Below are 18048 nucleotides of genomic sequence, written 5' to 3'. Positions count from 1 at the left end.
CCCTGGGCACAACTGAGGCCTCCCAGTTTCAAAGAAAACAGTGGCTGCAATGTAACAAATAATCTGTTCCTGTTGCTTAGCAAAAAAAAAAAGAGAAAAAGGAGAAAGAAGCTAATTCAGGTTGCCAGATCTAACACATGAAAATACAGGAGACCCAGTTAAACTTGAATTGCATTTAAATTATAAAGAATTGCAATATTGAGAACACATTTCCACTAAATAATTATTCATTGTTTATCTGAAATTCAAATTTAACAAAATGACCTCTGTTTTATCTGGCAACTCTGAAACTAATGTAAGAACAATTATTTTAATTACCTTCAAACAAGAAAAATAAGTAGCTCAAGAGAAGGGAAATACGCATTTCAAGAGAAGTGGATGCATTAATACTTTAATATAACTGACATGAAGAGACTCTGGGCTCTAAATACAGACTTTGAGTTAAAACAATAATGATTATGAAGTTCACATTTTCCTTGGGTCCCAGGGAATAAGCATTCCTGGGCTGTGCAGGAAAGGACACCCGCTCTCTGTGGTTCCCAGGCGTCAGGCTTCTGCAAACATGGAGGCCACTCCTGGAAGAAAGGCCTGTGGCCGGGCGGGCCTCTCCGGTCAGTCTCCCCTCGGCACATACCTGCAGCTGCTTCCTTTGACTGGTCTGGCCACAGATCAACCAGGGTAGTCAGAGGATGCAAGACCCCTGGGACTTTGACCCTTCTCAGGCCTCACAAAGCTACATTTTGTTCCCTGAAATGGCCCTGTTAAGTGGGATCCCTTGCAGCCTCTGTGCCCTAACTGCCTAAATCCCCAACCCCACGAGGCTTAAATTTGCATATGGCCTCCTCAGGCTCCTAAGACTCAGTTAGCATTGTCCTCCACGCATTCACTCTGGGTTTTGCATTTCAGGATTTGGTAAGCAAATGCACCTGAGGCCTGTGGGCAGCTGGGGCTTCCTTGCTGGTCCTGGCCGGGACTGGAGGTTGTCTGCTCTCTGCGGAGCAGCAGGGGGGCTAATTATTTTCTGGACAGGTTGGAAAAAATTGAGGCTGAAGTTGTCTTCCCCATGGAACATTTTCACTGAGGTGTAAACAGCAGAGTCAACCTTCATTTGTGTTGGCTGTCGGGGAGGGACGTTTGGCCTCCCTCTTCCTCTGCAGGCACCCAGGACTCCAGGGCTGCCTGTCCCAACACCGCAGCACCATGTAATCCCGGAGGAGCTCTAAAGACCTTGATGCCTGGGCTGCCGGACCAACTTCAGCAGTGATTCCAGTGACCAGCTGAGGTCAAGCCATTAGTACACTGTGAGAATTAAAAACCAAACAGAACTTGGGCCCCTGCCACTGCGGGAGCGAGGGAGTGTGTCGTGGGCTCAGTCCTGCTGGGCCCCCAAGAGCTGTGCCCTTGGACAGGATCCTGGGGAGACTAGAAACGTAATGGCCCATCTCAAAGAAGTAAGCTCAGGCCTAGGTTGGGAGGAAGGTCCAGGAGCACTGGTCAGTGCTGGCATCCATCAGTCTGTCCAGAGGAGGGAAGTGGAAGGGTGGAAGGATCGCAGGGAGGCAGAGATGCTCACCCTGGAAGGGAAACAGATCCTGGGCAACATCAGGACTGTTTAGCTACACCAGGTGTAGCCTCTGGTCCTCTGGTCAGGGAGTGTGCCCGACAGCAGTGGGGAGCAGACTTGGCCTCAGGGTCCTCAGGTTCTCTCCCGGGCTGTCTCCAGTTCTCTCTCTCGGCTCACAGCTTCCTAGGAAAGGGACAGATTTGTCATTTCTGAGTTCCCCATCTAGGACTTCGCTAACCTTAATTCCACCGAGGATCTCCCTTACAGGTTCGTACGCCTTGGGCAGCCCTGAACAAGTAGCCAGGCCTTTTACAGCCAATGCACCGAAACTGGAGATCTCAAGTTACACCAAAAGCCAGTGAGGGGGTTCATTTTATTACACGAGGGTCCTTTGCTGCTGGCAAATGTAATCTCAAGTGGGAGGTGATAAAAGGGTGTTTGAAACATCATCCCATTTGTGAAAGTTCAACTGATACTTGGTTTTTTAGGAAGGGGATAGGGCTGGAGTGGTCTAGTGCAGATTTTACATTACATAAGGGTATAGTGCCATATAAAGGGGGTAGGCAATTCATAGACTTGTGCATGTCTTTGTATGTTCTTTGTAGTTTTCTAGCAGTTGGCAGTCAAGTGTCTTGTTCTAACAAAATCAGTATATTACGACAATTTTCCAGCAGCTGGTAGTCAGGTTCTCCAGGAAGGGGTGCTATTTTCTTAGTACACAAGGTGCTGCCTGGCTAGTGTCGACCTTTACTGTGACCCGGAAGGGAAAGGTAGGAGAAGAGAAGCAGCTGGATCAATGAGACCCAGGGGTCACCACAGCATCTCAGAACAGGACAGGCAGTGTCTGCCTTCCAAGGTCATTCTAAGGAATTCCGTACCTCAGGGCAGCTGCATTCCTGGATCCGGCTGGGATGAGGTCTGTAGGTGACCCAAACTGTCTCAGAAGTGGAGAGCAGAGGGAAGTTGAATGGGCAGGGAGCAGAGCTGGATGGGAGAAGCCGAGGAAGCACAGGTGAAAAGAAGGGAGACAACGGGGGAATCAGAAGACCTCAATTCCAAGCCCTGCCTCCACCTGCTGTGTGATTTTGGGCAAGTTACTTGCCCTCTCTAAGAAATTGGAGGAAGACACTTGTGGAGACCAGAGAAGTGCTGGGATGTGGACTTGTACATTTTTGGATACTTTTCAAATCTCCATAATTTTCAAATCTATCATTCTGTTGCCTAGACCCTGCAATGACTCCCCAGCACCACACAGGAAGTCCAACCTCATTGGCTGGTCGTCCAAGCCAGCCTTCTGCCACATCACCAAGTTCACTTCCAGGCCTCTCCTCTACTTCCCTTGCAACCACAGTTAACTGCTTGCATAGACGATTTCCTTGTTCTGGGCCATCCCATGTTCCTGGAATACCCTCCCATACCCCACTTCTCAGTCTAACTTCTGCTCATCTTCCTCACTTCCACCAGGGAGCCTTCCTTGAGATCCCAACGCTAACAGAATGAATTAGCTGCCTCTCCTCTGTGCTTCTATTCTATAGTAATCCAGTGGTTCTCAAACTCCAGCGTGCATCAGTCGTCCAGTGGATTACATAAGATACACACTGCCAGGCCCCAGCCCCGTTTCTGATTCAGTTGGTGCAGGGTGGGCCCAAGAATCTGCATTCCTAACAAGCTCTTGAGAGGAACCATGCATTCAGATACGCTCTTTCTGCTCCTTTCTTTTGGTGCCCAGTCTTACACACTGCTCCAGGACCCTCCCAAATGTCCCACACAGGCCTGGGCACTAGTCATAAGGTCCTGACATATCTTTGTTACCTAGAATTCCACAGGATGCTTCCACATTCAGCTTCTCATTTAAGTCTCAAATAACCACGGGTTGAAGGCAGAGTTGATGTTATAGAGAGAAACTGAAACTCCCACTAAGTAAAGTGACTTGCCAGAATGGAGAAACCAGTGTTAACCCCTGTGACTTCTGACTCCCACTCCAGTGCTCCCACCACCCTCGTAGGCCATATCACTAAGTTGGAACCTCAAGATACTGGTGACAGAAAACCTGGATTGGAATCCTGGCTCTGCCACCTGTTACACAACTGTGTAACTTTGGGCATGTTACTAACCTCTTAGTGCTGTGGGGCTGGGCACAGAAGTACTATGTAAGTTGGAGCTATTATTATTACATTCATACTGTAATGGGGGAAATTCCATAAAACTCAAAGAAAACAATCTCTTATGGTGGAAACTTGGTGTCACAGACTTGGCGGTAATTAGGAGGATTGGGAGCAGGATGGGGTCCTGCTTCTCCATTTGTAGCCTGTAGGCAGTCTCTCAATTTCTCACTCTGTCTCTTCACTTTGAGACCAGTGACACAATCCAGAGTCAGATACCACTGAACTTTTACTCTCTTACTGGAGGAGAGCCAAGGCTAGCAGAGGAATGCAAGGCTGAAGCGTATACCCAGCCATGCTCCAGCGGAAGAGCAAGGCTGACATCACTGTTGGTCCTAGAATGAAAGCAGCCTGGAGCGGACTTGACCCAGCCTGCAGCCTAAGCAGAGCTATCCCAGCCAACACAGAGGCCCATGAAAGAGAAACATAAAGGTCATTGTAATCCACTGAGATCTGGGGGGTTGTTTGTTATGCAATGTTATCATAGCAGCCATAACTGACTAATGCAGTCTGCATCAGAATATGAATTTCGGCCTCTGATTAAGAAACAACACTGATGCATGCGTGGGACATCTACCCTTTGGCTTTTGTTCTAGCATCTCTCTCTGCTTGTCAGTGGGGACCTCAGCTGGGGATCGGAAGTTTGTACAGGACTAGCCCATGGATGTGACAGCGGCTGCAGTTTGGGAGGAAATGAGCAGATTTCTCTTCTTCCTGAATCACTCCCCCTTCTCTATCCCTAACATTGAGCTTCTCTTTTCTACCCGCTGCCCCAGCCTTTGGAATTGCTCAGGACCATCAGTTGGTAAACTGCCGCCTCCAGGCAGGCTCATCACCTGTTCTGTAAAGGAATGCAGCAGACGACCGCCTGCCTGGCGCAGGAGGTGTGACCCAATGACAACATGCTTCCCACAGTTTATGAATGTTGTCTCGTTTGTTTTTTGTCACAGCCTGCTTCTTTGTAAAGCACCTTCATTCCCAGAAGGTTTGTCAACCAAAGTGGCTCTTACTGAACTGCATAGTTCCCGCTGCTCTGCCACAGTGGGAAGAGAGCTGGCCCTGGAATCAAGGAACTGGAGACTGGGCTTGGCTTCCGGTAGTGCTCCTAGCCCCAGGGAGGCTCCCCACACCCACCGCAGACCCGCCTGGCTTCCTGCAGCCGAACTTGACCATGAGCTCCTAGGGACAGAGATAAGGTCACTCAAAGGTCAGGGAAGTATTGGGCTGGAGATCAAGAATGAGATCCCAGGGTGGGACTATTGATCCCATGAACCCAGGGACCTCTAGCTACCATCCTGCACCCTCCCTTACCCACCTGTCATCCAGAAAAAACATGTGGCTTGTTCCACTCCCTGCAGCAACTCTAGGACTCTCCTACCATCCTGCTTCCCACCACTCACCAAGTGCATTGCTTAGACTTTCTAGGTGGGCCTTTAGTCACTGGATAAGCCTCTGACCCTTGTCTGATAAATCCCTGTGCCCGTCCAGGGATCCCACTTGGGACAAGAAAAACCAGGAAGATGTTGCTCAGAATGATTAGAGCTTTTTCTGAACAACAAAGACTTGAAGTAAATGAAATACTAGTGTGGTTTTGTTCCATTGAGAGAATACTATGCTGCCCAGGCCAGACTCCAACTCCTGGGCTCAAGTGATCCTCCTGCCTCGGCCTCCCAAATAGCTGGGACTACAGGCACAAGCCACGATGCCCGGCCAATTCAGAGAATACTTTGATAACCCAGTGAAATGACTGTAAATAATACTCCACCAGGGTTTGAATTTGAGGCTGTCATTTTGAATTTGTGAGTGTGTATATCGGCGTGAGGCTTTAATTAAAATATGATGAATCAGTAAAAAAATTAAAACTTCATTTAGGTGGGGCTCAAAGTTCATCAAATTCTTACCTTTGTCTAAAGTTAGGAGTAAACTGTTGAAACTTGGGGATAGAGTTTAATTCAATTTTTCTTTTGCCAAAGTCCCGGAGAGCATTTGGCACTTAGTAGGTCCTCAATAAGTGTTGACTTACCAAGTCAAAGACAACATAATGTAGTCAAAAAGCTCTAAGAAGCAGGCCTGCGTTGACGAGGGCGCTGAACTGTACGCTGGCAGCTGTCGAGTGTCACATAGGCACTCATTTGTCTAGTTTTGTTTTGTTTTTTTCAAGATGGAGTTTCACTCCTGTTGCCCGGGTTGGAGTGCAATGGCACAATGTCTGCATACCACAACCTCTGCCACCCGGGTTCAAGCAATTCTCCTGCCTCAGCCTCCCAAGTAGCTGAGATTACAGGCATGTGCCATCATGCCCAGCTAATTTTTGTATTTTTAGTAGAGACAGGGTTTCACCTGAGGTCGAACTCCTGACCTCAGGTGATCCAACTGCCTCGGCCTCCCAAAGTGCTGGGATTACAGGCGTGCACCACCGCACCCAGCCTGTCTAGTTTTGTTGTTAAGTAGCAACTCTTCAGAAGATGGGAGGTAGCCAGTTAACGTCTGGGAATCATGTAAACATAATACCTGCTTATTGTGAGCTATTATGCATTCTGCACTCTATGGAGCAATTTACAGCGTTGATCACATTAAACACTCACAGCCTTACGAAGTGGTGTCATCCCCATTTTACAGGAAAAGGAGGCTCAGGGAGAGCAAGTATTCCAACCACGATCCCTGAGTGGAGTTGTGGCAGAGCAGGATTTGATGTTGGATGTGTCTGTTTCAAAGCCCAATCTCCCCCCGCACTCCCTACTCCCCTCCACTCCTCTCTATGCCTCGCAATCTCCCTCAACACAGTTCCCAAAGCTGCTCCCCTCCGTGGGATTTAAGGAACATTAGTCATGCTCACTGCACTTTGCCGCTTGGTTTTTTGGATTGCGGATGTCTTGGGAAGCCTTTTCTGGTGCCACTTGTCTTTTGCTTGTTCTTCTTGAAGACCTTATTCACCCAGTTCGAGTCTTCAGCAGGGCTCTCCCTAGGGAAAGAGATTAAGTAGATGGTTCATGATGGGCCTGGCCTGGGCCCTGCAATATCGGGGCCTGCTCAGCTTCGCAGGTGGACACACCCAGGCTGTGGTTCTCAACCCTGGCTGAAGGGTTTCCCAGCAAACTTTTTTAAAAAATATAATCAATGAATATTTATCTAAGTGACATCATGCCCAACTGAAACTCAGACTTTTATACAGTTATATGTAAATGCAAAAAAGTTTAAATTATGTGAATAAAATGCGTAACTTATGCCTAAGCTCAAAATTGTTAAATTTATACAAACTCTTTCAAAAAGTTTTGCAGTTAAAATTCTACTTAATGTGGGAAGCAGGTAGATTTCAATACGCTTGATGTGAGAGAGAGTGCAAACATAATAAAGAATGCCTTGGGCCCTGCTCTCTCAATACCTGCAGCTGTGGTCATGGAGAAACCCACCACTGCCAGAGTGGTCCCAAGGCAGGGAGGGATGAGAAGGAGGCTGGAGGTGTGGGGAGAAATACCCTTGACCCACTCTCTGATCTTCTGTGGTGCTTTCCCCACCATCAGCACAAACAGCATTCAGCTTGCAAGGGAGCCTGGGTAATGTGGACCTCAAGGAAGTTTTTAAAAATGCAGATGCCTAGGTCCTCTCACAGTTATTGCAATTATATAATGGAGTGTATGTTATACAACCCAGACAGTTGATGTGCACAATGAAAAGATGTTCTGGGGACAGTCTACAACCTAGGACTCTCAGGTCATTATCATGCTAATAGAAAATAATTCGGAGTGAGGGAGGCCTTTGATAGAGACCCTCAATTCATTTCATGCAGGAGCTACTGAAGGCTGGGAGGCAGGATGCCTGCAGGCCCTCTTGAACTGTGGCATCACCAGAGAGTAAAATATGAGGGTAGAGGAAACACATTCTCTCACTGCACTCAGAGAAGGAGCATCCGCAGTGTGCAGGAGAAGAGAATGACATCACCAACACGGAAGGGCTCCTTCCCCACACATTGCCCTAACTGAATAAGAGAAGGTGGCTTTGTGAGATGTAAAGAGGTGGACCTGTAATCACACAATCACACACACCAGAAAAGGATCCCAGGGTTCCTGGGGCAGCTAAAGTGGTGGAAGATATTGCTCAGCCAGGCTCTCTTCTCCCGCTCGAAGGAAAGAATGTGCTCCATGAAGGAGAAACTTACATTACATAAGGCTTGCTGATGGTTTCCTTCACATGAACCAGAGGCACAGTGCTTTTTGGATTTGCAGAGTCAAGAGGAGCTACAGCTAAAAGTAAAAATAGAGGAAACAACAGTGAGATGGGGAGGGGGGATATTAGTCATTTTTTAAATAGCAATAGTAAGTGAATGAACATGTTTAAAAACAGCCAAAAACTCTCTTATCCTCAAATTCTCATCTTTACAACCGGAGTCATGTTGTGAGACTTGGCTGAGATGCAGGCCCGCAGCGGCCGTGGAGGTGCTGACTCGGACCCTTGGTGGAACACTAGAAACAGCTTCCAGGGCTGGGCGGGGTGGTTCACACCTTTCATCCCAGCACTTTGGGAGGCCAAGGTGAGTGGATCACTTGAGGCCTGGAGTTGGAGACCAGCCTGGCCAACGTGATGAAACCGTGTCTCTACTAAAAATACAGAAATTAGCCCAGTGTGATGGTGCATTCCTGTAATCTCAGCTACTTGGAAGGCTGAGGGGGAGAATCACCTGAGCGCCAGAGTTTGAGAGTGCAGTGAGCTGGGAGTGAGATCCTGTCTCAGAAAAAAAAGAAGAAGGAAAAGAAAAGAAATAGTGGCTCCCTCACAGAAAGCAGCGAAAATCCCCTGGAGGGGCCTGGACTTCCCATCACATGCTTCATGTAATGCTTTTTTCTTTTTTCTTAGAACAGAGTATGAATAGTTTCATGGCCATTGTTCTGAAGCAAGCACTTTGCATGCTTTTAATGTGTATGGGGGTACATAGTATTTGAAGGTTAGTATGTAACTATGTATTATATATAAATAAAAGTAATATAAAGTATATGTAGTTATTTTGTTAGAGGCCTGTTGTATGTCCCTAGCTCTCCCAAATCTATTCACAATGAGGCTTGTCCATTTGTTTTTGGATTTTCCTCGGGCTTTTAACAATTTTCCTGTTCCCCAGTAACACCAATGGCCATCATTAAATGACTGATACCACTCAACTCTAAGGTGGGGGTGTCCAATCTTTTGGCTTCCTTGGGCCACACATAAAATACACTAACAGTAATGATAGCTGATGAGAAAAAAAAAAAAAAAAAAAAATTCGTAATGTTTTAAGAAAGTTTATGCATTTGTGTTGGACTGCATTCAGAGTCATCGTGGGCTGCACATGGCTCTTGTAGTCCCTGGGCTGCGGGTTGGACAAGCTTGCTTTAGGGGGTCTCACTTAGATGGCCTAGTATGTCACCACTGAGGCTCAGCTGTGCCTATAACATGGTTTCTCCATCTCAGTACCTGCTATTGACACTAAGGACCAGATAGCGCTTTGCACAGAGACTGTTCTGTGTATTACAGGATATTTTCCAGTGTCCCCAGCCTCTAACCACTAGGTGACAACTAAAATGTCTGCAGACATTGCTAAATGTCTCCTGGAGACAAACTCACTCCTAGTGGAGAATCACTAGACTATGCATGCCCTCTCTTCACCTCCTATATGAGTGAGGAATGCCACCTTGGGGCCCAGAATTGCTCAGGTACCTGAAGATGGCTGCCTTCGTGCACAGCTGTGATCAGTGTAAAACAAATGTTTTGCATTTAACAGAAAATAAGAGAGCAGTTAAAACACTTTGCCCAATTTTCTGACTCTTTTTTTTTTTTGAGATGGAGTCTTGCTCTGTCACCCAGGCTGGAGTGCAGTGGCACGATCTCTGCTCACTGTAACCTCTGCCACCCAGGTTCAAGTGATCCTCCTGCTGCAGTATCTTGAGTAGCTGGACTGCAGGTGCCTGCCACCATGCCCGGCTGAATTTCTGTATTTTTAGTAGAGATGGAGTTTCACCACATTGGCCAGGCTGGTCTTGAACTCCTGACTGAAAGTGATTTGCCTGCCTTGGCCTCCCAAAATGTTGGGCTCAAAGGCACGAGCCACCACCCAATTTTCTTAATGGTCTTTTGTTTTCATTTCATTAAAAGAGTCAAAGTAAACCTGTTCCAAAGAAAGGGCATCTCCGCCAACTTGGGGCTGATTCCCAAGGAGGACACATTGCCGACCCAGGACGTTTACTGTGATGACTCTGGAAGTTTCCTGAGGACCCTGAGTACTCTACAATCTGGCTTCAGTCCCTCATTTGGGTCTCTCTCCCTCTGTCCCCATCCAGACCATCCATGGTGGCCATACACATGTCCTCTCCTTCCTAAAGTACCTTGAAAGTACCCTGGACGTTCCTGCACTGCACCTGAGTGTCTTAAATAAACAAACTCTGAAATGCTCTTTCTACTCCATCCCATCCAATTCCATAAACCACGATGGTCAAAATCCTGCCCATTTAAACTCACCTGTCACCTCCAAGAAGCTTTTCATACTCTCCCAGAGAGAAGTGGTCTTATTCTCTACGAATACCCTCCAACACTGTGTTGTTGTTAGTTACACAGTACTTAATACTTCCGATTTTTTTTTTGAAACGGAGTTTCACTCTTGTTGTCCAGGCTGGAGTGCAATGGTGCAATCTCAGCTCCCTGCAACCTCCACCTCCTGCGTTCAAGCAATTCTCCTGCCTCAGCCTCCCAAATAGCTGGGATTACAGGCATGCACCACCATGGCCAGCTAATTTATTGTATTTAGCAGAGATGGGGGTTTTACCATGTTGGTCAGGCTGGTCTCAAACTCCTGATCTCACGTGATCCACCTGCCTCGGCCTCCCAAAGTGATGAGTTTACAGGCGTGAGCCACCACGCCCGGCCCCTGATTGTATTTTGAGGTTAGTATCTTTGTTATCTCCTCTGCTGAAAGGGAGATTTCCTGAGTAAGGAATTGAGAACAGTTTATATTTGCAGGCCTTATAGTGGTGCTTCTGAAACCATTTGTAGTGAGGAACCAGTTTTTTAAAAAATTTATTTACAGTCTATAACAAACTAGTACTTTTGTGAAATACAATGCAAACGAATTAGTAAAAAATGGTCAAGCAATCAATGTTGTGGCAATCAATACCTTAGTGCTATAAATGTTTCTAAATGATTACTCTTAATTTCTGCACTCACTCCATGGTGGGCTAGTAACACACACCTGAGGGCTGGATTGGTCTGTGGACCACTCTGAGTAGCATTAGCCAGCACAGCGGCTTTCACAGTCAAAAGCTACTGGCATAGTGGTCTCAAATGTAAGCAGGCAAAAAAAAAAATATCACCTGGAGGGTTTGTAAAAAAGACAGCTGGGGACCGGGCGCGGTGGCTCACGCCTGTAATCCCAGCACTTTGGGAGGCCGAGGCGGGCGGATCGCCAGGTCAAGAGACTGAGACCATCCTGGCCAACATGGTGAAATCCCATCTCTACTAAAAAAAAATACAAAAAAAAAAAAATTAGCCGGGCGTGGTGGCACGTGCCTGTGGTCCCAGTTACTCGGGAGGCTGAGGCAGAAGAATTGCTTGAACCCAGGAGGCGGAGATTGCAGTGAGCCGAGACTGTGCCACTGCACTCCAGCCTCGTGGCAGATCAAGACTCCGTTTAAAAAATAAAAAAGACAGCTGGGCCCCACCTCCAAAGTTGGTGATTTAGTCCGTCTGCGGTAGAACCTGAGATTATAATTTCTAACAAGTTCCTAGGTAATGCTTTTGCTGCCAGGGGGACACCACAGTTTGACAAACACTGCACCAAGGGAATGAACAAATGTCCATTATACTGCCCCCTTGTGGCAGCCTGTCCTCATAATGGGCAGAGCCGCTGAAGCTCACCACAAACTTCACCCATGCACCCCTAAAGCAGCAGTTATCAGCCCTGCTGTCGTGCTCACTTGTCGAGGGGCTCCAGGCATGAGAAAGTTGTAAGAAGCCAGAAAGGTCCATACCTTGGGGCTTTCCTGGGCCTAGTTCCTCCACAGGTGGCTGAGCAGGGGAGGCTGAAAGAGAACCTTGGGGTGGTGTTTGAGGTGCCCGCGCAGCTGAAGTCCCCAGCGATGGCCTGGGTGAAGTGGATGCTTGAGAGTGAGGGGATCTGGGTGGTGATCCAGACGGTTGTACCTGCTGCTGAGGTGACGCAGGTGACTGCCCAGGTGGTGTGGTGGGCAGTGATGAGCCGGATGTGGAGCTGGGTGACTTGTACGCAGCTGGGAATGATACAGGTGGTGTGCCACTTGGAGAAAGTGGCATTGAAGAGGCCAGTGGCTGTGCAGGTGGCTGCTCAAGTGGAGAGACTGGTGGTGAAACAGGTGGTTCATATGTGGATTCAGGTGTCTGCACAGGTGAGGACACAGGCGGACCATGGCTGCCCCTTGCCTCCCTTTTGGGAGCCCACTCTGTGTGAGGTTGTGTGGCTCCCTCCAGACTGGCCCGCCGTGCTTGAAGGCTTGGTCGACTGTGTTCAGGGCACTCATTGCCAAGGGCGAGTTCTATCTGGCAGTACACTTCCACCCGGGGGAAAATCACTCTCTTAGAGGGAGAATTAAGATAAACAGCATCTAGGAGAAACAACAGCATGGGGTGCTACTCAGCCCTGGCAGGAGCATAACCTTTGCAAAAATGATTTCTTGAGTTATTTTCCTAAACAGGATCAGTGCTTTTCAAAGGTCATTCTGTACTTACTTGAATGCATAGTGAGTGAAAACAAACTGATGGTTCCCGGCACTTACGGTGTAGTGTAGGGCAGCAGGCGTTACCACCCAAATCATCTAGAGTTTCAACTGAGGCAAGTGCAGGAAGAGGGGAGTGTGGTGCTGTGAGAGAGGCAGCTCATCTAAGGGAGTGACCGTGAGCAGAGATCTGAAGGGCACGTGGCGCAGGACGGTCAGGGCGGGTAGTGAGGGTGTTTCAGTAGGGGGAACAGCACGCACAAAGGCCACAAGGTTTGAGGACACACCAGGTGCTGGAGGCCTGAAAGGTCAGTGTGGGGCAGGGGGACTGTACTGGGGGAGGGGCTGAGAAGGCGGCAGGGGCCAGACCATGTCAGGGCTGCAGGCAGCAGCTAGGATCCTTGGTTTTCATGGCAAGTATGATTGTAGCATGACTTTTAGGCAGGGGAGGTAAGGTTCTGAGAAGGTCACTGTGACTGTAAGACTCATTGAGAAGGGCAAGAGGGTTGTGTGAGCCTGGGAAGCTGAAGCTTCAGTGAGCCATGATTGCACCACTACGCTCCTTGGGTGACAGAGTGAGACCCTGTCTCAAAAAGGGGTGGGGGGGGCGTTTATCTCAACCATATAACAGTGCTTAAATAAGAAAACAAACAATTCAATTTTTAAAATGAGTAAAAGAACCAATTGAAAGGGCTCCCAAAGGCCAAAGCTGGAACAATTTGAGGAACAAAGTAAAGTGCTATTGAATAATAACAAAGTGTAACGTAACCATCTGAGAGTCTGCGCTGCCATAAACACACGATTACATAAGTAAGTACATCAGGGAACAGAGAGGAAGCTCCCCTGCAGAAGAATTCTAAACAATTTATGTAGACACACTTGGCCCTTTAGGAAGTGGAGTGGAACTTTTCACTCCTTAAGCATAAGCTGTGCACAGTGACTTTCTTCCCAAAACTACAGTAGGGATAGAGGGACAGTACTTTACAATGGAGAAACCTGACAGATGCTACCTCAGCCAGGCGGTCACGGTCAGCATCAGCAGGGATACGTCATGTTGGCAGCATGTGCCCTTGAGGTGACATGATGAGAACGACATCTGACCTCTGTCGTCTCCTCCCAGAACTCACAACCCCAGCCCAATCACGAGAAAAACATCAGACAAACCCCAACAGAGGGACGGTCTACAAAATACCTGACCAATAGTCAACTCTGTCAAGGTCATCAAGAATAAGAAGAGTCTGAGAAACTGTCACAGGCAAGAGGAACCTGAGGAGACGTGACAACTAAATGTAATGTGATCCCTGGGTGCGGGGTCCTGGAACAGAAAAAGGAATTAGGTAAAAACTAAGAAAATCTGAATAAGCAATGGCTCTCAGTTAATAATATATCAAGAGTGGCTCATGAGTCATAACAAATGTACCGGATTGTGTACCATGTTATATATATATACCATTCTGTAACATCTAAGAAATGTGAGACAAACACCCTGTGTTGTTTTCACAAGTTATCCACAAATCTAAAACCCTAAAAAACAAAGCTTATTAAAAGTCTAGGTGAGAAATGTGCAAAAGAGTGGAATGAACGCTTCGCCACAGAAGATCCATGGAAGGCAAATGGGCAGATGAAGAGATGCGCAGCATCATTAGTCATGAGGGGAATGCAGATTAAAACCATGATAAGTTACCGACACGCACCTGTTTGAAGAGCTAAAATTAAAAATTCTGAGCATTAGTTAAAAAGACCAAAAATTTTGGAGGAACTGAAATGTTCATCCATTGCTGGTGGGAATGTAATGTGGTACCACTGCTTTGGAAAATGATTTGGCAGTTTATTTAAAAGTCAAGCACATATTCTGGTTATCTATCCAAAACAATTGAAATAGGATCTGAAAGAGACACACATATACCCATGGGCACTGTAGCATTATCCACAAGAGCCAGAAAGGATGTCCTTTGTCAGATGGATGGATAAAGAAAATGTGGACTATATTCAGCTTTAAAAACGAAGAAAATCCTGTCACCTGCTACAACATGGATGAATCTTGAGGCCATTGTGTTAAGTGAAATAAGCCGGTCACAAAAAAAACAAATACTGCATGATTCCATTTACATGAGGCACCTAGAGTAGTCAGAATCATCGACACAGAAAGTGGAATGGTGGTGGCTGGGGGCTGGAGGAGGAGAAAAGGGGGAGTTGATGATCAACACGTCTAGAGGTTCAGTTTTGCAAGATGAAAAAGTTCTAGAGATCTGTCGCACAGCAATACAAACATAGTTAAGACTACTGAACTGAGTGCTTAACATTTGTTATGTGTTTTTTTAACCACAATTAAAATATTTTTATATGTATGTTAAACATGCATGCACCATGCAATCCAGTCATTCCATTCCTAGGTATTTACCCAAGAGAAATGAAGGCATATGTCCACACCAGACTCAGGCATGAGTGTTCATAGCAGCTTTATTCCTAATAGCCCAAATCTGGAAATAACCCACAGGTGAATGGGTAAATGAGCTGTGGTATACGCACACAGCGGTCTATTCAGCTCTGTTGGTAAACGAGCTGCGGTATACGCACACAGCGGTCTATTCAGCTCTGTTGGTAAACGAGCTGCAGTATATGCACACAGCGGTATGTTCAACTATGTTGGTAAATGAGCTGTGGTCCATTAAGACAGTGGCATGGAATGTAAAAAGGAACAAACTGTATGTGCAACAACATGGATGCATCTCAGAGCAGTTATTCAGAATGAAAGAATTCAGATGTTAAAAAAGGAGTTCACAAATAGTAAATTAATCTATAATGGCAGAAAGCAGATCGGGGTTGCCTGGGAATAGTCGGGGGTGAGGGAAGGCGGGAGGGATCATGAAAGGGCACAAGGAAATTTTGGGGACGGCGGATTATTCACTATCTTGATTGTGATGATGGTTTCACGTGTGTGTGTGTGTGTGTGTGTGTGTGTGTGTGTGTGTGTGTGTGAGAGAGAGAGAGAGAGAAGAGAGACTTATCACACTGTAAGAGGGAAGAAGGGAGTCGGAGAGGAGGCGGAAGAGAGGTTTGGCCAGGCATGCCTGGATGCCGGATGAGTATTTTAGACATGGCATCCTTTGAGCTCCAACCTCACTCGGCGCCCACGTTCACACATCTGTGTGGAGAATGTGGATTTTCAAGCACGCCAGCGTGCACTGCCCTTCCCTTTGGCAGAAGGCTGCTGCCAGGATGGGCCGAGTGTGGAGAGAGTGGCTTGCCTGACAGCAGAAATAATTAAGTGATGTGAGCTCTTGGGAGGGAGGAGAAAGAGGCTGTGAGAATGTGAGCTGAGGAGTGGAGGGTGACACCTTTTAGGGTGCAGCTTCCTGCTGGAGGTGACCCCCCCCACCCAGAAAGTGGTCCGGCAGGGGCTGGGCAGAATCCCATTTTCTGTTCCCAGATGGCAGGTGGGGAGAAGAGTGTGGCTCTGGAGACCAATTGCAATTTCTCACTGTATGTCAGTAGTTTCTGTTCACATCTGATGCAGGAAGAAAAATCCAGTCCCACTAAATCCAAGAGGATTGAGGTAGCAGAGGTGAAATCTGAGCTGAGAAAGCCGTGCCATACACTGGCAAATTGGAAGAGGAAGCAAAAATAGCTGGTAGTCAGCAGGAGACAATTTCTCCCTTAGGAGTTGCTTCTGTTCCTACTTGGAGTGATTCCAGGGCCATTGAAAAAACTGCCCCCACCCACATCCTGCCTCAATTTTGGGGGCCGATTCCTGAAGTGCCACCATCAGGTTTCACCCAGCGGTAGGCTGGACTGACCCTAGCTAGGACATAGCATTTTGACATTCTCATGAGAGCCACCATTTATTTGAGCATTGTGCTAAGGGCTTGATCTTAAATCTTCAAAATAAAACCATAAGGTTCCATGATTAGGCCCCCTTTTACAGATGAGGAAACTGAGGCCCCAGGAGATTAGTTACCTGCTCAAGATCACAGAGTTAGTAGGTGTCTGGAGCTAGAATCTAACCTCCCCCATTTTTTTAATGGATTAGGAAAGGTTTAGAGAGGGCAAGTGATGATCCTGAGGGTCACACAGCTTATGGGGAGGGGCCTAGGGCTACTTGCCTCCAGAGCCCAGGTTATCTGCATCCTGCTCTCCTGTCTGTCCAGCCTCTCCACCCGCCCTTGTTGGGAGAAAGCACCCAGGAGAAAATAGAGACAGGATAAGGGGAACTTGGGAAGCAGGAAGGAATTCTGAAGAAGGGAAAAAATAAGTGAACAACACCTCCTAGGAAGAAAATCTCATCCAACCCCTTAATCTCACTCACAGAGTAGTAGGTACATACACAAAAAGTTTACCACAGAATTACTCATAACGTTTGGAGACTCAAAGGAAAGATCAAGCAAAATTTTCTGTATAGCTATGATGGAATATTATACAACTGACAAAAAAGACAGTCATACAGACACGTGGCAACAAGGAAAAATCTTCCGATATAACCTTAGGCAAACCCTTTGATCTACTGATCCCTTTTACTGAAAATAATTGATTCTAAATATGGCAACGCTTGTGTTGATTTCTTTTTTTAGAGACAGGGTCTCAGTCTGTCGCCCAGAGTGGAGTACAGTGTTGCAGTCATGGCTCACTGCAGCCTTGATCTCAAGTAGCTGGGGCTATAGACACGTGCCACCATGCCCAGCTAATTGTTTGTTTGTTTTTGAAGCAGAATCTCTCTCTGTTGCCAAGGCTGGAGTGCAGTGGCACAATCTTGGCTCACTGCAAACTCTGCCCGCCAGGTTCAAGCGATTCTCCTGCCTCAGCCTCCTGAGTAGCTGGGATTAAAAGCGCATGCCACTACACCAGGTTGATTTTTTTGTATTTTCAGTAGAGGCGGGGTTTTGCCATATTGGCCATGCTGATCTCAAACTCCTGACCTTGTGATCTGCCCACCTCAGCCTCCCAAAATGCTGGGATTACAGGCGTGAGCCACCATGCCCGGCCCTAATTATTTAATTTCTTGTAGAGATGGGAGTCTCAGTCACCCAGACTGGTCTCAAATTCCTGGTTTCAAGCCATCTTCCTGCCTTGGCCTCCTAAAGTGCTGGGATTACAGGCATGAGCTACCACACCCAGTTCTGCTCATTTTTCTTAACAAAGACGTTTGCCATAGAGTTAGCACATAAAATACATGTCATTGGAATTGTTTCCTTTACCCTGATAATACACAGAGAATATATAGGCGGAGGGACCAGCATTCCAAACCTACAGAGGGCAAGGGCTCTTCTCTGTGATTTGCTGATTGATAGGTCACTCAAAGTCTTATGCAAATACAAACTGGTCATGTCCAGCTCTACATTAAGGAGGAGATTTTACAGGAAAGAGAATCAAGTGCAAGAGAATGAAATGACAAGAAAATGGAATTCTCCAGGAATATCTGAATTCTGGATTTCCTAAATAGAGTTTTTAAATTCATAAACGTGCCTGTACAACTGTCCTAGACACTGTCCCCTTAGTTAGCCCAAAGCCCCTTTACATGAAGATCTTACTTTCTGGCCCCATCAGTCTGAGCTGGACCATACAGCCTGTTAGGTCACCAACCCCATTTCCAGCTCTCCCAGGTGAAGGGTGTCTCCAG

At 47.0% G+C, this 18048-nt stretch overlaps 1 protein-coding gene across 2 annotated transcripts in view; it reads right to left on the bottom strand.

Moving 5' to 3' along the window:
* Positions 1–363: 363 nt before the first annotated feature.
* The window catches only part of PNPLA1 (patatin like domain 1, omega-hydroxyceramide transacylase), a 42615-nt gene continuing 24930 nt past the window's right edge, over positions 364–18048 (bottom strand). The window contains exons 6-10 of one of the 2 annotated variants that reach the window (XM_017971042.5): positions 11715–12323; positions 7883–7967; positions 6563–6688; positions 2443–2548; positions 364–1747 (exon numbers count right to left, since the gene is read on the bottom strand). In XM_017971042.5, coding sequence (XP_017826531.2) covers positions 1697–1747; positions 2443–2548; positions 6563–6688; positions 7883–7967; positions 11715–12323 — 977 coding nt within the window. In that variant the 3' untranslated portion in view covers positions 364–1696. Of the gene's footprint in view, positions 1748–2442; positions 2549–6558; positions 6689–7882; positions 7968–11714; positions 12324–18048 lie in introns of those variants that run through there. The other variant, XM_054253929.2, reaches the window with a different exon arrangement.

The sequence above is a fragment of the Callithrix jacchus genome, chromosome 4 (assembly GCF_049354715.1).
Source record: "Callithrix jacchus isolate 240 chromosome 4, calJac240_pri, whole genome shotgun sequence".
NCBI lineage: Eukaryota > Metazoa > Chordata > Mammalia > Primates > Cebidae > Callithrix > Callithrix jacchus.
Note: the sequence above shows the minus strand (reverse complement) of the source record. Positions and strands in the feature narration are given on the sequence as shown.